The following is a 21,744-nucleotide window of genomic DNA, read 5'->3' as shown; positions in this document are numbered from 1 at the left end:
AAACACTAAATAATTTCCTTCAGAAAAAAGAAAAAGGAAAAAGATAAAACAATGGAATTTGAGGAAAAATAAAATAAATGTAACATTTAAACAGTGCAAACTTCACTATGTAAATAATGGTTCAAATATCGCCGTTCCCTTTTCTCCCAAGTTTGTAAATAAATTGAATTAGAAGGTTCAATTTATAATTTACAAATTGCTAATGTAATGCCTAATATTTTAAGAGAAAAATCTTTCAACGGATATAATAAACTTTTCTAAATTTGTAAAATATGACTAATTAAAAAATATTTAATATATATATAAAAAATATTCTTATATATTAACACTAAAGTTAAAGATTACGATAAAATATTTAAATATATTTCATGTAGATATTTAATTTAAAATATAAAAATTATATTTATTCAAAAATTAAAATTTTAAAAAAATATATCTTTCTTCTCTTATTTTTTCTGAATTTTTTTTTTTTTTTTTTTTTTTTTGTATTTTGTAACTTTTAAATATAGGAGAAAAAGATTAAATGAATTAAAAAAAATGTAAGTAGACTTAATTTTTCGTGAAGAGTACCATTTAACGGGTGCAAATGTCACTGAGTTGTAAAAGGATTGCGAAATCATTGTATACTCGTCTTAAACCCTAAGCCATCCGCTACCTCGTGGTGCTCAGCTCAGCCGTTGTTCCCCTGTCACCGCCGAGCTCCGTCTTCATAGCTTCCTTGCAGAGTCCAGCCGAAGCTGTACTGTTTCTTTTTGTAAAAAATTTATCAGGAATTATCGCGAGATTATCGAATCCTATTTGTTCGCATTCTTCTTTGAATGGCATTTGTTGCTAGAGCCTCGTTAAATACCAGCTACACAACTTGGAGAGAACACATTAATCTGCTAAATCCGTGCTCTGAGTTGAGAATTGAGAAAACGTTTGGTAATCGATTAAGTAGCAGAACTCCCATTCCGCGAAAATCTCTTGTTGCAGTGGCGAGCAACTCAGTGCAATCTGTCGCGCTGGTGCCTCCGGTTCAGCCGAGTCATGTTGGAACATCGATAATGGTAATTTACAGTGTTTGTTGGTTTCGCCAGTTGTATTCGATTTTGTTCGGGATTTTGGTTGTATATTTCGGTCAGAAATGCATGTTTGTTGTATATCCAATTAAAAACTTAAGAAATGGTAAGTGAGTACTTGACTTCTTCTTTATTTCCTAATCGTTGTTGAAATTATTATGTTTGCTATAGGTGAATGGTTGTACAGGGAAAATGGGGCGGGCTGTGCTCGAAGCCGCCATGGCTGCTGGGCTTAACCCGGTTCCTGTAGCGTTAGGCGGTCCTGAAGATGTTGGGAAAATATTGGATTTCAGTGGGACACAGATTGAAATTCACGGTCCCTCTGACAGAGAATCTATCTTATCTTCGACGTATAAGGATTACCCGGACTTGATTGTAGTGGACTACACAGTGCCAGCTGCTGTGAATGGTAAGCATATGCTCATGTTGTTGTAGAATCCAGATGTAAATTGAGGTATTAGTGAGTAGTTACTGTTTTTTTTTTTTTTGAATTAGTGTGTGGTTACTGATTTAACAAGTCCTAAAACACATTTGAAGCTTGAACTAGTTTTCATAGAACTGTGTCAAGATTGTGATAATGGTACGTAACTTGTTCTACGTTTCGTGCTGTTGTTTGTGTGATTGGATTATTGCAGTTGTTCCATCATGCTATTTGTTAGTGTTGATGTAAAACATGTATTCTGATAAATATATAGCATGGAGTTGAAGCAAAAAATGAAACTGTGAATGACGCTACTAAAATCTAATTCTCTTATTCTGTTAGCGTTTAAATTATTTTGATGTATAATTTAATGTCCTGTGCTTAACAGTTAACATACAATTTTTTACCCTTATTTTCCTTGTGTTCTAACTTCTAAGACTTGGAAAAAAGATAGAGTAAGGTATCTAAATCATCGCGAATTTTGCATCAATTTGTTTAGGTGTGCTTGACTAAAAACATTCCAAGCTCATTGCTATGGGGTTTAGGCTTTCCTAGATATTTGAAACCTCTGAATACTGGTGCCAGACCTTTTACTCAACATATTTTCTTTTCTGGTGTTCTCGACAAATTTAATGGTTGTAATAATCTTTTTAGAATCAGGAATTTGTTCTGTCAGGCCTTATCTGAAAATTTTGTTATTCTTGTTTTGCACTAAGCATGGTGTTTAAAGTTGTTGATATGTATCACGTTTCTTCTTATGGTATACAGATAATGCTGCCCTTTATTGCAAAGTCGGGGTACCCTTTGTAATGGGAACTACTGGAGGAGACAGGGAGCTTTTGTATAAAACTGTGGGCGACTCGAAAGTTTATGCTGTGATATCTCCCCAAATGGGTAAACAGGTGCTCAAATCTTAAGCAACAGATCTTTTGTTCACTGTCGTAAATACTTTTGTACTTTACATGAATAAAATTTTTGAAGGTGGTAGCATTTCTCGCAGCCATGGAAATTATGGCAGAACAATTTCCTGGTGCCTTTTCTGGGTATGATCTACAGGTAAATTCTATCCACTCATGTATTCAATCAATGTGATCTAGCGGCCTTGCTTGATGGCATCTTTTGACATAAAAAGGTCTTTTTATTCTACAAGTAGCACCTATCTGGCTTGACATTTTACATTTGTCTTATTTTACTGAGCTTTTAAGGTCAGCCTCTAATATGCATTTTCCTCTCTCTACTGTTGAACATTTGTGTAGGTAATGGAGTCTCATCAAGCTAGCAAGTTGGATGTTTCTGGAACTGCTAAGGCTGTCATCTCATGTTTCCAGAAACTGGGGGCCGAATTTGAGGAAGAGCAGGTACACTTTCTACAAACAAATAACTTTGTTCTTTTCACGAACCACTAGGCAGAAAGTATCATAGTTAAATACCATGTGCTGATGTATCCAAAAGTGGTTTCAGATATGTCTTGGTTGGGAACATTTTAATAGTGGCTCATACTGATCTTCAGTTATTTTAATGCAATGACTTGCTAACGATGCCCATCATTATGGGAATTGGGGATATCTCAAGTGGGGAATTCTGTAGGTTTTCTCAAAATTAAGAGCCATGGTGTTGGTGTTGTAATGCAATGAAAAGTCAATTTACATTTAGCAAAGACTCCTCATTTTGTGTGTGTCATTGATTCGTGTTTATGGCCTATCACACTGTGTTTGGAAGCATTTTACTCAGATGGGGGTTAAATGGTTTCTAATTCTGTATTTATCGAATCCTTTTCTCAATCAGGTGCAACTAATAAGGGACCCTAAGTTACAAGTTCAGATGGTGGGTGTCCCTGAAGAATACTTGGCTGGTCATGCATTCCACATGTATCACCTAACATCACCTGATGGAACGTAAGTATCTGCCTGCTTTCTGATTATGGATTCGTTTAAATAGTTAATTGCATATTTCTGATGATTTATGTCCACTGGAACAGTGTCTCCTTTGAGTTTCAGCACAACGTATGTGGTAGATCAATCTATGCAGAGGGTACTGTTGATGCTATTCTATTCCTAGCCAAGAAGGTAATTTGGTTTCTTCAGCTGTCTGATGCCTTTGCCATCTACTAGTAATATTCAATGGACAAACTGTTACATCCTAACGTTCGATTTTGAGAAATAAGTGAATGTTAACATATCATTAACAAGAGACATCTCTTTTTGCATAATGCAGGTGAGATCAAAAGCTGACAAACGGATTTATGATATGATTGATGTTCTCCGTGAGGGTAATATGAGATAAAATAGTTCGTCAGGTTTTTGTAGTTTCTTTCTCATGAAATAGTATGACAATGGAGCTTTTGTTGAAGGAATTATTTGTCGGCTTTCACCCTTTGTTGAAATTCTCTCACGTGAACTTCTCAAACTAGTAGTTGCAATATGGGACAAGGATCCAGTTTCCTCTCTTATTTTGCGAGAAAGAAGAAGAAAAACAGCGGATTCTTTACATAACACACAACTATGATGTAATAACAAGATACTAATAATGGTCAGTCTTTGAGCCTCTTAAGAGGCTTCCGCAACTCCTCACAAGATCCCTCGGCTGCAGACAGGTCCTCGTCTCACCGTGTTTGCCCCGAAGTCGTATCATTCTCGCTCACTTATGGCGACTGAGGAAGTTAAGGATGAGGCTATTGACCTCATGAGGTGATTGCTCTTGAACAAAATGGCTTCCTTGAGGCATGAAAGTGACCTCCAAGTTAGGCACATATGACTTAGCTGTTCCACTCCTAATGTAGTCCTCGATTCCTGGAAATTTCAGCACATAGTCTTTCTCCCCCATTATCAGCAGCGCTGGAACCTCGACTTTAGGATCTGGTATATCCAACTGTGTGCCCATCGACCTAGAATATGATGTACCAGAAATCATCATTTCAAATTTAGGATGAGCTGATACAAGTGTTTTATATTTAATTTCATGATACCTATAAGGAACCTGCAAGGCAGTCCTGAAACCTGATTTCTCATACAAGGCCCTGTAGGTAGCAAGGTCGTCTTCGGTGAACCATGAGGGGAGAGGCGTGGACGGCTCCACCAAGTCCATGATCTCTTGGTTCTCGTTTGCTATCGGTATTTCACTCCGGGAGAACAAGATGTACACGTTTCTGACTACCGTCTTGGCATCAAGGCGGGCGAAATCAGCTTCAGCGCGGCCAGGCTCCTGCAGCGAAAATTGTCAACAAGGTGAAGGGAAGTGGCAGTGAAAAATGTAAGGTAGTAACCTTCCATCTTGTAATGTAGAAGCCCTCGGGGAGATCGTTATGGTGCGAGGGGGGCCGAGGAGGCATGAAAGGGACGCCTATTGTCACGAAGCTCAGAACCCTGTCCTGGTGAAGGAGGGTAAATAAGGATGCTACCATGGCTCCAAAATCTTTACCTATGAGGATAACCTGCATAAATCAAAGACATGATCTAATCAGAGTGGATGATAAACTATTGAAAGCTTCTTCTTCTTGTAAAACTATGCTCCTAGTTCTAGGAGAGAATGATATGAATTTTAATAAAAGTAGGTAAGTGTATTGTGCGTGGAGAAAGGATCCTACTTTATGGTTAGTGGTTTAGTGAATAATGAGGATAACATTTTGTGAACGTTACGACTATTTTTATTGATGGAGTATATATTATTAACAGCCGGCTTGCAATCATAACTCTTTTCAATGGAGACCAAATTGCCACTATATATGTATATATATATGGAGGATTTCCAATTCACATTTTAATTCAGGTTTAGTGGTCGTTTGGTTCTAGTAGAGGAATGGAAAGAGAATATAATCAAATAAAGGAGTGGAATGGTAACAATAAACATTACTTTTATTAAGTGTTTGGTTTAATAATGGAAATGAATCATTAGTAAGAGATTCCCTTTCTTTTGTTTCCCTTCTATTTTGAGGGGTAATAAATTGAGTGATTGGATTACCCCTAAATAAGAGTAATAGTTACCTTATTATTCAAACCAAACAATGAGTAATGGATTCAATTAATTGATTCCCTTTCCAATCTTCAAAAATACCCAATCAAACATGGGCTTACTGAATAATGAGGATAAAAATGATTTCACTATGTGATTAGTGATTTAAGTGAATAATGAGGATAAAAGCGGCGGGCTAGAATACTATGGGATTAAGTTAGGGGGGGGGGGGGGGGGGGGTGAATTTAAGTGATTATAATGGAGGATAGCGGCGGGCTAAAAAATCGAAAAAAATGGTGCAATTCTATGGAGTGATTCAGTTCTGGAAGCGCGATATTGGATTTATAACCATAATTTCGGAATCGGCGACGACAACAAATGATATAACAATCGAATCCATAAATCCACATAAAAACTGAATACCAATTTCGGTCGAAGATTCGAACGACGTGGTTCTTTACCGTTCCAGTTGCTGCTTTGGATTTGTTTTGATTTTTGCTTCAGAATCGCAATGAAGGAGAAAGAAATGAGGAAGAAAGAGGGTTATGTCTTTTTTTGAATGAGCTTCAAATTTCGTGCGAAGGGTAGAAAAGATAAATAATTTCTCTGGCATGTGGATTATGGAATAATCGGAGGGTGGAGGCAGTATTAGTAATCTTGAGTAATCCGTCAAATTTCGTCCGGGCCTTGACATTGCGCCGGGCCGTCCGCGGTGCTCGCAGAGGAAACCAAACATAAGACTAACCTGGAATAAATTAGTTAATATGGTGTTATAACCAAAACCAAACGCACCCTAAGTGAATAATTTGATATATTGAGAGTGATATTATGGAGTAATAAGAGGAATGTTAGGGCGTTGGTGCGTACTTTGGAGAGAGAAAGAGCATCGAGGAGGGCGAGGAGGTCATCGACGAGGTCCAAGAAGATGGCTTTGTCGGGTTGGGGCGGCGGGTCGGATAGCCCGTACCCTCTGTAATCGGGCGCGATGGCTCTGAAGCCAGCTTCCGCAACGGCGATCATCTGGTGGCGCCACGAGTACCATATTTCCGGGAATCCGTGTAGGAACACCACCGCCGGCGATGAATCGCCGCCGATCTCGGCCACGTGGTGCTTCAGACCGTTGATTTCCACGTATTTGTGCTCTATCTTGTCCATTTCTCGACGCAAATTACTTTTCTACTTGTTTTCGTTGATGCGGATATTTGAGGTGCCTATGTTGCACTCCAATTTTCTGTATCTTAGCTTTTTCCACTGAGATTGTACGTTGTAAGTAATTTGATATATATAGAATGAGAATGAAAATGTAGGGGCTGAAGCTTAGTGACAGCAATATCAACGATTTTAGTGATTAAAACAAGATCTGGGTAGGGATGGCAATCGGGTACGACGGGTACGGATAGTGACTATCCATACCCATACCCACGAACTAAATGGATAGTGGTTGCTACCCACGAAACTATCCATGGATATCAAATGGTATCCAAACCCGCTACCCGCGGATACCCGCTACCCGTCGGGTATCCGCGAAACCCGCTATTCGACGGGTATCCGTCACCCACTATTCGACGGATACCCGCTATCCGCCGGACACCCACGAAATAGAATTTAAATATAAATTTACAACAAATTTAATAGAAAAAAAAATCAACACAAATAGCATAGTTCAAATCCACAAAGAACAATGTTTAAATTCAAATTCACAAAGAACAATGTTTAAATTCATCAACTAAAATATAAAATCCAACAAAGAACAATATCTATAATTGCTCGACAGTAGAAATAGAACACTCTTCATTGAACTCTTCATCTTCATCTTCAAGACAAGTCCAAAAGCTTCCATTCTTTCCTTGACCTATGAAATAAGCAATTATTTACATTAGATATATGAAATAAAAGATTAATTATAATTATAAATTTACATACCTTCAAGTTGATTTCGTAGCCAATTTTGAGTACACGTTAATGCTTCTAATAGCTTTGGTTTGAGACGACTGCGGTGCTCAATATTAGACTTTGGGCCTTATTGTTTGGGCCTATTTTAAAATATAAAATACTAGCCCATAATCTCAAAATATGTATTTAAAGCCCATATTTTATAGAATTTTTTGTAGATATTTGACGGGTAATTAACGGGTAATTGGCGGGTATTTTTCGCGGGTAAACGGGTTTCGCGGGTATGGATAGTAAGTATCCAAACCCATACCCACGAATTAAATGGATAGTGAATTGTACCCACGAAACTATCCGTGGATATCAAATGGTATCCAAACCCACCCTAATGGGTTCGGGTTTTCGTGGATATCCACTACCCGCGGGTAGATTGCCATCCCTAGATCTGGGTGGATGCGTTAAGCCTCCTGTCGGCCCTTACGTGGCCACCGCTGATTTGAGAAATACCCCCCATTGAGAATGAATAAAAGATAAATTAACAATAAATCTATGCAGCCACATTGTGGCCACCCACACACTAGTATAATAAAAAAAATCTTGATTTATTTAATTTATTTTTTAAAATAAAAATAAGATTTCGTTATTTTATTATATTCTCTATATCAGAACCGATCACCTACCCACCGTGGGCAAGAATAACGTGCCCACCACTGATGTGGCAATTGTAATTAGAGTAAGATAATTTTAATTAGAGTAAGATTTATTGATTCTCCTTCCTAATTAACATTGCCACATCAGTGGTGGGCACATTATTCTTGCCCACGGTGGGTAGGTGATCGGTTCTGTTCTCCATATTGTACATTTTTTTTAATTTTTTTTAAATTTATTTTTTAATAAAAATAAAAAAAGTTACCAAAAAATTACAAAAAAATAATTACAAAGTAGAGAATATGATAAAATAACTAAATTTTATTTTTATTTCAAAAAATAAATTAAATTATTTTTTATTTAGGTAAATTATGGGTGGCCACAATGTGGCTGTTTAGCATTACTCATAAATTAATGAGAAATTTAGATTTCAAAAAACTCTTACTATCAAACAAATGGTATCGTGAATAGAATTTTCAAAATACCCCCATAATAATAATAATTGATGGTGATCGTGAATAGAATTCTCTACTGATCGTGAAATAATCAACCGATCGTAAATAGAATTTTCGAATGGAATCGAGTTATTAGAATAAAATTAAGGTTGAGGCAATATTTCTTGAAGCGAATTCTTTCCTCCTTTTCCACTTGTTTAATGTCCACAAAATAGATAAACTCTGCACGAATTCTTCCCAACATAGTCAATGCAGTTTATGTTCATAGTTAGATCAAATTGAATTTCTTGTACACTACATAAATACTCCTACTTTCTGCTGGAACTTGAATTTCCAATCTACATCTCAAATCCTTTCCCAAATCTTAAAACGCAAATGCATTAGAGTGTTAAATTAACATAGATAGAAAAGCCAAGTTTTATTTCCTCACAACATAGTCACATACAAATTTTATTTCAGTCATAGATGAACAGACAGTGAGATTATGAGTAATTGGCATCGATCATACATTAACATTATTGTTGTTGAGAAAGTTGAGGATGAGGTGATTGACATGTTGAGGGAACTGCTCCTGCACAAAGTGACTCCCTTCCGGCACATACACCGTCTCCGCCTTGGGGACGAACGCCTTCATCTGGTCGCTCTTTATGTAGTCCTCCATGCCAGGGAACTTGAGGAAATAATCCTTCTCACCCATGATAAACAATGCTGGAACCTCCACTTTATCATTTCTTATGTCGAAAGTTTCAGACATAGACCTATATATATATATATGTTCATCATACTTAGCCAACAAACTCACATGACTTGAATATGTACAAGTATAAAGAAACAAGTGTTAACTAATTACCTGTATGGGAGTTTGAGAGCAGTTTGGAAGCCAGAGTTATCGTAGAGAGATGCATAGTTTGCAAGATCTTCTTGGGAGAACCAAGGCGGTAAAGGAGTGTCGGAATCAACAATGTCCATTATCTCCTGCTTTTCATGCGCGATTGGTATCTCACTGCGCGAGAACAGAATGTAGATGTTGCGCACTACTGTTTTGTTATCAAGGCGCCCGAAATCAGCCTCAGCTCTCCCAGGTTTCTAGCCCAAAATCAAAGTCAGAAATTAATTAATTAAGTAAAGACTAGTGGTAGTGATGAAGAATTAATAGGCAGACCTGCCATCTTGCGATGTAGAAACCTTCAGGAAGATGGTCGGTGAAGGAGACGGGAGTGGGAGGCAGATAAGGTATACCGATTGTAATCACCCCACATACTCTCTCGGGGTGAAGGAGTGCAAATAAGTAAGCAACTCTCGCCCCAAAATCCTTGCCTATAAGAAAAGCCTGATCCAACACAGCTTAATTAATGGAGTATTCCAGTTGGTTAATTTCTGAAAAAAAGGGTAAAATTAAAGAGATTAACCTTTTGGACGGCGAGAGCGTCGAGAAGGGAGAGAAGATCGGCCAACAAGTCCTTGTAGGAGGCTTTGTCGGGTTGGGGCGGCGGGTCGGAGAGGCCGTAGCCTCTGTAGTCGGGAGCAATTGCTCTGAACCCGGCCTCCGTCACGGCGATCATCTGGTGCCGCCACGAGTACCATATTTCCGGGAAACCGTGCAGGAACACCACTGCCGGAGACGACTCTCCGCCGATCTCCGCCGCGTGGATCTTCAGACCGTTGACTTGTACGAACTTATGCTGGATTTGATCCATTTTGAGGGAAATGGGATTTACCAAAAACTAATTTATAACCCAATGCACTTGCCGAGACCGGGAATCTTGTGTAATGTTTTGTCGTACATAGAAATGACCCCGATGGGATCCTCTGTCCCAGGATATAGTGTGTACCACGTGTATCACTCTTCATTTTTCGTTTTATAAATTATTTTTTATAAAAATAAAAATTATTATTATATTATAAACTCTAATAGTATTATTTATCATTGAAAAATTAAAATTTAAAAAATTATAGTATATCCTAATTTTGAATTAATAAACCCAAATAATCTATTATTAATTCAAATAAATATAAAAAAATAATTATAAACCCTAAATGGATGAGTGAACCCTTGTTAATTATCTTTATATTATATAAAAGCATAATAAATTAAAATTGTATAAAAAATAATAAAAAATTATAACATAATAAGAGTGGTACACGGTGGTATACACTATATTTTGGGACAGAGGATCTCATTTGGAAATGACCCACTACTATTCACTTTTATTAGCTCCACTGTCTAATCTTATCATGAAAAAATTATAACATGAGTTTTACTCCCTTCCTCTTCTTTCCATTAAAATAAACTTATTTTTCATTTTAAGATATTCCATGAGCTCATTTTCCATTCCATTAAAATAAACTTATTTTTCATTTTAAGATATTCCATGAGCTCATTTTCCATTTTGGAGATTAATAATATATTTTAAATGTTTAATTCATGTGTAACACATCACATTTTTTCTTCAAAAATAAATTTATTAATCTTCGTGCCCAAAAAATTAAGCATATTCTAATGGGACGGAGGGAGTAATGCTTAGTTGATAATGTTGTAAATGAAATAAGGATTTCATTATACATTTAATTAATTATAAATTGTGTGGTTATAAAGTGAAGTAAAGATTTATTAATGATAAGTTTTTTAAATAATGGAGAATTAAAGATTAAAAACACAATAAATTGTATGGAATGTACGTGACAAATATTTCGTGAACGGATCAAAAAGAAAATTATGATAATTTTTTAGTGGACGAAGGGATTACTATTTTCGTTCTTCAATGAACATTATAATGATATAATCCTTCCCTTTTAAGAAATTACTTTATATTTTAAACTTCATTATATTTATAAATTATTTAATACAAAAATTTGGTGAGTATCCTTCTATACTCAACTTTAATAAACTCATTTTTTTCATTCTATACTTATTTTTCAACTATTTTTAAAATGCATTCTCCTAATTCACTCACTAATTTGTGTGAACGGTGTAAGAGACTAAGAGGTAAAGTTTGAGGACACAAAGCGAACTACAAACTATAGTACTTTATTCGTCTCATTAAAATTAACTCGTTTTTTTTTTTTTTTTTTTTTTTTGAAATGTCACATTAAAATTGACTCATTTACATATTAATATTTATATCTTCAAAAGTTATAGATTCATACAATTTTTATTTAATTTATACTTTTCTTTTAATTTCGTGTACACAAAAATTGTGCCAATTTTAATTTTCCAGTGATGCTGAAGTCGTGATAACTATAGGACATACTGACAGTCAATTATTTAATTAATTAAATTTAATACCGTAACACGCTATTAGACGAGGGCCTTGAATGTTAAACATGAATAGTTACAAGGCTGACATGATAGGGTACTACTTCCATTCTATTTCCTAACTCTATACATGAAAATATTAAAATGACATTTATTTTAGAGTGAAAATTAAACTTCATTTTCTTTAAGTTGTATATGAAAAAAAGTTCTTTTTTATAAACACAAGCATCTTATGTTCAATACTTAAATACACTCTGATGCTGATAACTTTTACTTGATTTTTTTTGTGAAAGTTTTACATATTTGACCGATTTGATAATTATCAGTCATAAATGTGTAATAAAAATTTTAGAAGTAAAATAATTTGACAACTATCGATGAAGAGTTTATCTAGCCTGGTAAAAATTGATAGATCATCTTGTCGGTGGGCGGCTAGGACGGCCAGATCATCTGATCGGGCAGCCAAATAATCTGACCGGATGGCTAGATCATCCAGTCATCTGATCAAATAAATAAAAAAGAAAAAGTGTGGCAACCTTGAAAACAATTTCAGCTGCACCTCAAAATCAACTGTGATTGCAAAGAAATTTGAGTATTAGGTGACTAACTTGGTGAGGGAATTGCTCCTGCATAAAATGGGAACCCTCCGGCAAGAATGCTGTTTCATACTTGGGCACATAAGTCTTCGCCACTCCACTCTTTATGTATTCCGCAATCCCAGGAAAATTCAGCGAGTAGTCCTTACCACCCATGATCACCAATGCAGGAACTTCAACTTTCACATTTGCAATGTCGAACTCTTCCTTCAACGATCTACAAAAAATAATTCCAATGAATACAGAGAACTAGATAGCGTGTACAATTCTATAAAATCGCACCCACCTATATGGAACTTGCAATGCAGTTTGGAATCCAGATTTCTCATACAGAGAAGCGTATATGTCGAGGTCTTGCTCAGTGAACCAGGGCGGTAAAGGAGTGGACGAGTCCACGATATCCATAACCTCCTGGTTCTCAAGAGCTGTCGGCACTTGACTTCGCGAGAAAAGAATGTAGATATTTCTTACCACTGTTCTAGTGTCAAACCGGCTGAAATCAGCCTCAGCTCGTCCTCGTTCCTGCAAGTTAAGGTTATCACAAACTGGGAAAATTCCAGCTATTTGATTCTTGAAACAAGGACAAGAATGAAGTGCACCTGCCATCTAGAGATATAGGAACCTTCGCAATGGAGCTTCACAACTGAGGGACGATTTGGAGGAATAAAAGGTACGCCTAATGTGATAAATCCAGCTACTCTTAGAGGATGAAGCAGTGAGAATAAGTAAACAATCCGTGATCCAAAATCTTTACCAACTAGAATAACCTGTGTGCAATGGAAAAACCATACATATAGTCGAATCGATTTTGCTCACGAGATAAGTGGAAGTCACAAAAGTGTTCTGATTTGCAAGTGATCATTTCAAGCATCTCTCCTGCATTGCATACTTAATGTTTATATTGAACACAACAGGCCATCTCAACATACTTTCTACATTAAAATGTCGTATTGATCAAAAGAATATGAGTTACTTACCAGAAACCAAAGTTAGACCAGCATAATTTTTTGGAGAAATTTATCCCATGAAGTCTCAAAAATACAAATCTACTATAGATGTAGCATTTTAGTAACTAATAAGCTCGTTTTACCGCTATATTCAACGTTTCTAACTACTATAACAAACTACCGAGCTACAGTGTATAATCGATAGCAGTAAGATTTTGGTATATTCTTTTCCAATATCATATAAAGTAAACTACATATAGATATCCACACTACAGAATACAGATGCAGCAGATTTGATTCTCTCTGGTCATGAATCGTCTACTAGAAATAACTGCGATGAAATTAGAAAACCGCAAACTTAAAAATCTGGAAATTACGGAGAATTGCGTGAGTTCCAGAAAATTGGAGGGGTTATGCAACTTACCTTGGAGAGGTTAAGAGAATCAATGAGAGCAAGGAGATCAGCTATGAGATCCGAGAATGTGGTTTCGTCGGGTCGGGGCGGCGGGTCGGATAGCCCGTATCCTCTGTAATCGGGTGCGATGGCTCTGAAACCGCCCTTGGCGACGGCGATCATCTGGTGTCGCCAGGAGTACCATATTTCCGGAAATCCGTGTAGGAAAACCACCGCCGGCGAAGAGACGCTTCCGATTTCCGCCGTGTGAAGTTTCAGCCCGTTGACTTCGGTGTACTTGTGTTCTATCTCTTCCATTTTCGCTGCTTTAGAGGAACTTGCTCGCTATATTTTGGGGCAATTAGCATTTGAGAATTTCAAACTTTGGGTTATTACGATTCTAGTGATTTGATTAGAGTGAACAACCAACTAACTCGAATTTACATAAAAATGAACAGTATTATTAGTGTTAAGTAGTGTCATCTATAAATAATTCAAATTACTAAATTTTACTCTAATTTGTCATATGTTAATTTGTTAAGAAGGAATGACCGAAAAATATTATTTACGTATTTGATAATGACACATATTTTAACAAAATGTTTGAGTGTGTGGTGAGTTGAACAGAGTTTCCACCTTTAGGGGAGTGTTAAAATGATTAAAATAAATTAAGAGGTCTGTATTTTAAATTGTGGGACAAATTAAAATAATAAAATGAATATTAACTTGTAAGACTGAGTGAGCATTTGAATAATCAAAGATGTCGTTTAGAAGAGATGATCCATACTATTTATATTACTCAGATTTATTCTACGTATCAATTTTTTAACTATAAGTATGACATTAGTTTGTCACGAATGAAACATTTAGAATTGATTGACTCAGCACAAGCTTGTCGATGTGGAATACAAGGTGGCATAATTAAATCTTACTAGTATTTCAAGAATTTTTTAGAAAAAAGTTCGTCTGCATGAAAAGGAAAGAAACTATATCTATTTATACTAACGAGAATTGCATTTTTGAAATCTTCGAGTTAACAGATTCCTTCACCATCAACGTTGCTTTGTTCAAGGCTATTGGCCCTATCGCCAGCGACGGATCCATAAATTTTTTATTATGGGGCACAAAATATAAGCATGCTATAAATATAAAATACGTTAAAAAAATTATACTACTATATAATAATTTAAGTCTATTAAAATAAAAAATACGAGTTTCATTGCCTGAAATATTTGCATGATCAACCATCAATTTTTTTTTCTCAATATATATATATATATAATCAAACTATCAATTATCAATTTATCTCTCATCTGATTGCGTAGACGATTCTTTATGATATTCATTGTAGAAAATACCCTTTCAAACTAAGTATATATTTATTGGGGATTGAAGATTTAAAACTTTACTTCTTTATTATATATTTTAATCATATATATATATATATATATATATATATATAATATATATTAAAATTAACTAAAAACATTGTGGGGGCACGTGCCGGGAAACGTAGATCCGTCTCTGCCTACCGCAAACCTAACGTAACTCAGGCCTGTACTCGGCCTTAGTCTTTCAATTATCCTTTTATCTTTTCATCTTTCGTGCTGATCATCTTATCTATTTCAATCAAAATTAATTATTGAACATTAATCTTGTATTCGTGTTGGTCGCCTATCACTTAACTTCATCGTTAGTTCTTCTTTAACCAGATCAAAGTTGATTTTATATTTCGGACTATTTAGCCTTGATCATCTTCCGTATGTCCGCTTAAGCGGGAATGACTTCTTTGATCAGCTTTACAACTCAAATAAATATTTTTCTCCTTATATATAATCGTTCATAGATAAGTTAGTGGAATCTCTTTTCATTTAAGTTTTTGGACTTTCTTATATTGAGCTTGACTTACTGGACATAATATCATCCACATCAACTTATATCTCAAAATATGAGTTTTCTAACATTTCTCTACCTTCGTCCTACTTGAAATATCTTGTTTCTTTTGGGCACGAGAATTAAAATGTAGGTGATTTAGGTATAAAATTAAATGTTTATAATATAGCAAGAGATAACATAGAGAGTAATATTTTTGTGATATATTGTATACGAGTTATATTGAATATGTTTATTATTTGTTGAGTGTCCCAAATGGAACATGATATTTCAATTGGAATCATCCAAATAGGAATGTAAGCCGTTTTCACGTGAGACAGATGAAGTATATAATAACGACTACGATTTTCTAAAAAGGTAATTTTTGTTTTCTTATTTCACAACGATGGAATTAAGAATCTTTTTTTATAAGAAAATTCTAGAATAAGATACTCCCTCCGTCCACTAATTCAAGGCCTTCTTTCCTTTTTGGGACGTCCACCAACTCAAGACCTATCCATTTTTAGTAAGTTTTTATCTATATTTAATTGGTGGGTCCCAAAACAATACACTTTTTCTCCACTCAACTAATAAACAATATATTAATTGTGGGTCCCTTTCTCCACTCAACTAATAAAAATACATTTTTTCTTAAAACCCGTGTTTTGCTACTTAGGTCATGAATTAGTGGACGGAGGGAGTATATGAAACTCCCCAAGTGTACAAGCCTAATTTGTTATATTTATATTCTTTTAATATTCTTGCATTTCTAAAACCATGCTAGTCATATTTGATGAAATTGTAATGCAAATCCCGCTCATCGAATTTGACCCAAAAAAAAAAATTTGAACTCGCTAAAAGAATTAGAGATCAGATCTGAACAAAGAAGTCAAATTTAAAGAAGATACATACATCAAACAAATTGAAAAGGCTAATCAATTATGGACATCATTGTTAGATCTAAAAGACAAAAACTTGTATGATTGAAATTGTATGTATCTTATGGGCGTAATGGGTCTTAGCCCATGGACCCCAATTAGGGGTGTGCAGCGGGACGGACCGACCCGTCGGATTTGCAGACCCGAAAATTTCAGAAAAGAGGACCGACCCGGACCGAAACATTCGTGTGGGCCAACCCGGGACCGCATCGAACCCAAGCAACGGGTCCGGTTCGGTCCGGGCCAGACCCGCCAATAATCTTTTTTTTTTACACTTATTCTTCCAATTACACAAACTGATTCAACAATACATATCAATTACCAAATTGATTATAAAGGAACATTGTGTTTCCAATTACACAAATTGTTTGAAAAGAAAGTCCAGAAGGCTGCTCAATAATTATAACTAGTCTACTCAACAAATTGGGTCAAGTTATTTAGCTGTTTCGAACAGCAGTTTCCTTTCATAATTCCAAGCTCATTGAAAAATATTTCTACAACGATACATATCAATTCCTCCCTCAAAAATAAAATAAAAAGATACATATAAATTCAGAAAATAAAAGTAATTGGAACTCGGTCTGAATTCATTTAGCAACTCGGCGTCAATTGCAAGTTGTATACTAAAAAATCAACGAAAATACTCCAAATGACTTTGTCATGGGAGTATAAATTTTATTAAAATTATTTTAAATATTAAATATATAAAAATATAATTAATTTATAAATATATGGGTCGGGCCGGGTTCGACGGGTTCGACCGGGTTTCGACCCGACAAAATTTCGGTCCAAGCAAACTGACCCGAACCAGACCGTACATAGATCTTGAGTCGATCCGGTCTGGACCGAACCCGTCGGTCCGGACGGGTTCGGTTTGGGTCTGCGCACCCCTAACCCCAATATTAGGCTTAGATATAGACGAGGTGTCTCCTTTTGGAAAAGAAGTAGTACTAACAAACTTGGAAATTGAAAAAAATCAAAGACCACGCCTTATGAAAATAAACGAGTTCTCGCACTCTAGAAGACTAGAACTCATGGACGGCTCCGATCCATTATTCCTATCCAATGGCTCATCTTCTTTGTGTCTTTGACTTCCCTCTTTGCTTCTAACCTAGACACCCATCCGTCTCAAAAAACAAACCTCGACACCCATCATATTCTTTTATACTTCTTGAGCCCTAATTCCCCTTCTGCCTCGTCTGCATCTTCAATTCCAGAGTTTGGGGACACAGCAGCAGATTCAAGAAAAGGTATTTATGGAAGATGATTTCACCTTACATTTCTTTTTTATGGTGAAGATATTGAATGAATTTTGCTGGTGTGATTACTGAAATCCATGTTTATGCGTAAAATAGCTGAAATCACATCTGAATTCTGAAATTGTTGCCGAAATCACGTTTTAAATATGCCTGCATCTCCCGATTCCTACATTCTCGCATCGCCTCAGCTCCTCTACCCGTCGAGGCGGCCGCCTTTCGTCGACGAGGCGCGCATACACAAAAACCTTACAGAGGCGCACATATTGGTGCGCTTCAGCGTCGCCTTGCCTTGAGGCGCGCCTCAAGGCGTCCTCCTCCAGCGATTTTCACAACATTGGCTTAGGGTGCAACTTTAACAGCTATGCTTGGGTCTGATATTTTTTTGATAAGTTCTGGTAATACTTCCCAGCTAGTAGGTCAAGGAAATGCTTTTTTTGTGCAGATATGTTTTAGATTCATATGCTTCAGTGTTGACACTTCTATGGTTTACTTTTGCTGTTGCGTGATTGGGTTTATCTATAATTGTGATAAGGTTTCAATGGCGGACTTGGAGAAACTGCTCCTTGAGGCAGCAGGAAGGACAAGTACTCCTGGAAGGAACAGGCATTCATCTCCGCCATCGAGGCGGAGGCGAAAAGGTTCATATTCTGACGACGGAAGTGACTCAAAAAATGATGATTCAGATGGTGATCGTGGTTATTCGAATAGAAAGCCATCAGGTTCGCAGGTGCCTCTAAAGAAGAGGTTGGACCCTGCAGATAGAGATGATGACCGTAGTAGTCAAGAAGGTGATGAGGAAGATGATGATCGTGATCATGACAGTGACAATGATTCTGTTGGGAGTGATTTATACAAAAATGAAGATGATAGGGAAAAACTATCACAGCTTACAGAGCTCGAACGAGAAATGATACTAGAAGCTCGTGCAACCAAGAGAAGTGACCGAGATTTGACTGAAAAGCTGAAAAAAAGGAAAGGCCAAGACAGAAAAGGAAGTCCCCCTAAAGCGGCTACACGCAGCATGCGCTCAAAAGCTCAAAGGGCAGGTGCATTGGATGAATTGGTAAAACGAAGAAGAGAATCAGCCAAAGGATCCGGCAGCCGATACTCACCTGTGAAGAGAAGATCGTTCACTGCTGCAACCTTGAGTAGCCCTAGCAGGAGTGAGAGTGGATCTCGCAGTGATGAGGGAGATTCGACAGGTGATGGTGGATTGGCCGATAGTGATGATGACAAGATTTCATCAGAGTCCAAGGTGCCAACATTTGAAGACATCAAGGAAATCACAATTCGCAGGTCAAAACTGGCAAAGTGGTTCATGGAGCCCTTCTTTGATGAACTGATTGTTGGCTGCTTTGTGCGAGTTGGAATTGGAAAGTCAAGGACTGGTCCTATCTACAGGCTTTGTATGGTTCGGAATGTTGATGCTACAGACCCTGATCGACAGTATAAGTTTGACAATAAGACCACGTACAAGTACCTGAATGTGGTTTGGGGCAACGAGAGCTCTGCTGCTAGGTGGCAGATGGCTATGATTTCCGATTCTCCTCCCCTAAGAGAGGAGTTTGATCAGTGGGTTAGGGAAGTTGAGCGCAGTGGTGGTCACATGCCTACCAAACAGGACGTTTTGGATAAGAAAGATGCCATCCAGAAAACAAATTCATTTGTCTACTCTGCAGCCACTGTAAAACAGATGTTGCAGGAGAAGAAATCAGCCACGTGGAGGCCACTAAATGTTGCAGCGGAGAAAGATCGCCTGAGGAGGGCTTTGGAAGTAGCCAAGGAGAACGATGATGATACAGAGGTGGATAGGATACAGGCGAGGCTACAAGAACTAGAGGCAAGCCGCCAGGTCCAGGTGAAAGATTCCAAGGCAATTAAGCTGGCAGAAATGAACAGGAAGAACAGGGTCGAGAATTTTAAAAATGCATCAGAGCTGAAGCCAATTAACACTGGCTTGAGAGCTGGAGAGGCTGGATACGATCCTTTTTCGAGAAGATGGACTAGATCGAGGAATTATTATGTGGCGAACAGCAATGGAGGAGAAGCTGCTGGTGTGCCGAATGGTGATGCAGTTGCTGCTACGCGTAGTGATATTGGAGTAGGAGTAGGAGGAGGTCCAGCGTTTGCTGAGGTGGGAATGGCAGCTACAGCTGCGGCCCTCGAAGCAGCAGCCGATGCTGGCAAGTTAGTGGATACAAGGGCTCCAGTTGATCAAGGGACTGAATCATACATGCTACATAATTTTGAATTGCCCATATCGCTAGCCGTGCTTCAGAAATTTGGCGGCCCTCAGGGAGCCCAAGCTGGATATATGGCTAGAAAACAGATGATCGAAGCTACTCTTGGGGTAAGAGTGCCTGATAATGATGGGAGGAGACACGCACTCACCTTGACCGTCAGCGACTATAAGAGACGGAGGGGTCTGCTCTGAGTCCGCGCTTTAGCTCTCTCGGTCTCTGCCCGTGCTCGCCTTTGAACGTCCTACATTTGGGTACAAATGAAACCTTTAAACTTTGTTTCACTAATTTAAGACGCTCAAAGCTTGTGAATTTGGTGCTTGTACTAGTTCAGTTGTTGTGCTTGGTACCCTAAGCTAGCTAGGTGAATTCTTAGTCTCTTGTTATCTCTTCTGTTATTCATTTCTTGGATGGGCTATTGATATGTGCTTAGCGGCTTTCTATTCCATGTTAGCTGACATGCTAAACCAAATTTTGAACATGATATCAGTTATCAGGTTAGACTGAATTTTCACCATTGTATATATACATGGAATATTTTTGAAGCCGAAACAGAATTGTATAATTATTTAAGGCAAAACACATTAAAAGTTCTTTATATTTTTATCTTTTTATTTTGATACATCCTTCTACATATTTTTTTTGTATCCTATTAGGTCCTTTTAGTTTTATAATTCATATCATTGGATCCTTTTTTAACAAATTTATCAATTCCATTAATTTTCCGTTAAACTATATTGCTCATAATCAATTATTAAATTTCAAATCATATTATAATTATAATTGGAGGAGAGTTGGACGTTGAACAATTGATTCTTGCCGATGACTCAACACGTTAATCCTTCCATTGTCTATTACCTCTCTCTCTCTCTCTCTCTCGTCTAATTTTTCAAGATCTACTGATTACTCTCGAGGAGTTACATAGACACGAATTCCCACCTTCTTCTTTCCATTCCTTTCTGGAATTTCTCTCAAATTCTTGCAGCATATCTTTTTCGACCACTTTTTTAAGGATGTTGTTCTCTTTAAGGGTAATAGCTGAAAATACACAAGTTTTTTTTTTTTTCATTTTTTGGTTTATATTATCACCTTTTAATTTATAGTATGACGTGGAATTCTTTTTATACTTGTAAGTTGTAACACAATGTGGAGTAATTGATTATGTAGTAAATGGAAACATTAACGGTCCATGAACTCAATAATATGAATTATAGAACTAAAAAAACTAAATAAAATAAATAAAAATTATAGACAAAAATTACCGAAGCAAAAAAAAAAAAAAAACGAGAACCTTTAAATGTGTTTTGCCATTATTTAACGAAAACTTGATATATTTTTTTTTGCAATGATCCACATTCAAGCAAGTAATGCGAACATGTCATCTGGAACCAACAAAATTAACCATTTATTATATGTCATTCTTACACAAATAAAAATTTAGCAACGAAGCAGTCTCATACAAAAATAAAAATAATTCTCGAATCATGATCTGTGATAAGATAATAGTTTCCTGCAGTGGTTACTACTAAAAGACAAATTAATATGTTAATATCAGATGCGTTTTAGTATGATAATTATTCCAATGTTTTAGCGGTGGAGTAGGTGGCAATTGGCATTGCGTTTTCTTGATTTATTTACTTTATGAAAACGGAGTTTGGCGCCACAACGGCGGGCTTCCTCGTTATCAAAAAACAAAACCACTTGATTTTATGTACAGTAGTATTTATTGCATGAAGGTCGTTGCACTAAAATAACTGAAATTAGGCACCGCGTCTACTCAATCCAAGATTCTCTCTATTAGTCTATTATTACAATAATA

General features: G+C 36.7%; 5 protein-coding genes across 6 annotated transcripts; 2 read left to right on the top strand and 3 right to left on the bottom strand.

Annotated features, from left to right (window-relative positions):
• Positions 1 to 541: 541 nt before the first annotated feature.
• Positions 542 to 3,852, top strand: LOC130985559 (4-hydroxy-tetrahydrodipicolinate reductase 1, chloroplastic-like). The gene is made up of 8 exons (XM_057908587.1): positions 542 to 1,049; positions 1,233 to 1,470; positions 2,251 to 2,384; positions 2,464 to 2,538; positions 2,739 to 2,840; positions 3,268 to 3,377; positions 3,461 to 3,548; positions 3,697 to 3,852. The coding sequence occupies exons 1-8, from the start codon at positions 819 to 821 to the stop codon at positions 3,763 to 3,765; spliced, it is 1,047 nt and encodes a 348-aa protein (XP_057764570.1). The 5' UTR covers positions 542 to 818; the 3' UTR covers positions 3,766 to 3,852.
• Positions 3,853 to 3,903: 51 nt separating this feature from the next.
• On the bottom strand, positions 3,904 to 6,803 carry LOC130985560 (uncharacterized). Of its 2 annotated transcripts, XM_057908589.1 has the most exons (4): positions 6,298 to 6,803; positions 4,745 to 4,912; positions 4,448 to 4,683; positions 3,904 to 4,366 (listed from the first exon to the last, which is right to left on the bottom strand). In XM_057908589.1, the coding sequence occupies exons 1-4, from the start codon at positions 6,583 to 6,585 to the stop codon at positions 4,120 to 4,122; spliced, it is 939 nt and encodes a 312-aa protein (XP_057764572.1). In that variant the 5' UTR covers positions 6,586 to 6,803; the 3' UTR covers positions 3,904 to 4,119. The 2 variants fall into 2 exon arrangements, with proteins under 2 accessions (XP_057764572.1, XP_057764571.1); XM_057908588.1 differs by having other exon boundaries at positions 3,904 to 4,683.
• A 2,021-nt stretch (positions 6,804 to 8,824) lies between these two features.
• On the bottom strand, positions 8,825 to 10,227 carry LOC130985557 (uncharacterized). The gene is made up of 4 exons (XM_057908585.1): positions 9,833 to 10,227; positions 9,586 to 9,753; positions 9,274 to 9,509; positions 8,825 to 9,181 (listed from the first exon to the last, which is right to left on the bottom strand). The coding sequence occupies exons 1-4, from the start codon at positions 10,118 to 10,120 to the stop codon at positions 8,926 to 8,928; spliced, it is 948 nt and encodes a 315-aa protein (XP_057764568.1). The 5' UTR covers positions 10,121 to 10,227; the 3' UTR covers positions 8,825 to 8,925.
• A 1,710-nt stretch (positions 10,228 to 11,937) lies between these two features.
• On the bottom strand, positions 11,938 to 14,112 carry LOC130985558 (uncharacterized). The gene is made up of 4 exons (XM_057908586.1): positions 13,647 to 14,112; positions 12,875 to 13,042; positions 12,562 to 12,797; positions 11,938 to 12,492 (listed from the first exon to the last, which is right to left on the bottom strand). Exons 1-4 carry the CDS (start codon positions 13,932 to 13,934, stop codon positions 12,246 to 12,248), a joined length of 939 nt encoding a protein of 312 aa, XP_057764569.1. The 5' UTR covers positions 13,935 to 14,112; the 3' UTR covers positions 11,938 to 12,245.
• A 3,284-nt stretch (positions 14,113 to 17,396) lies between these two features.
• On the top strand, positions 17,397 to 20,523 carry LOC130985556 (protein RTF1 homolog). The gene is made up of 2 exons (XM_057908584.1): positions 17,397 to 17,676; positions 18,218 to 20,523. Exon 2 carries the CDS (start codon positions 18,224 to 18,226, stop codon positions 20,117 to 20,119), a length of 1,896 nt encoding a protein of 631 aa, XP_057764567.1. The 5' UTR covers positions 17,397 to 17,676; positions 18,218 to 18,223; the 3' UTR covers positions 20,120 to 20,523.
• Positions 20,524 to 21,744: the final 1,221 nt, after the last annotated feature.

This window comes from Salvia miltiorrhiza, chromosome 5 (assembly GCF_028751815.1).
Source record: "Salvia miltiorrhiza cultivar Shanhuang (shh) chromosome 5, IMPLAD_Smil_shh, whole genome shotgun sequence".
NCBI lineage: Eukaryota > Viridiplantae > Streptophyta > Magnoliopsida > Lamiales > Lamiaceae > Salvia > Salvia miltiorrhiza.
Note: the sequence above shows the minus strand (reverse complement) of the source record. Positions and strands in the feature narration are given on the sequence as shown.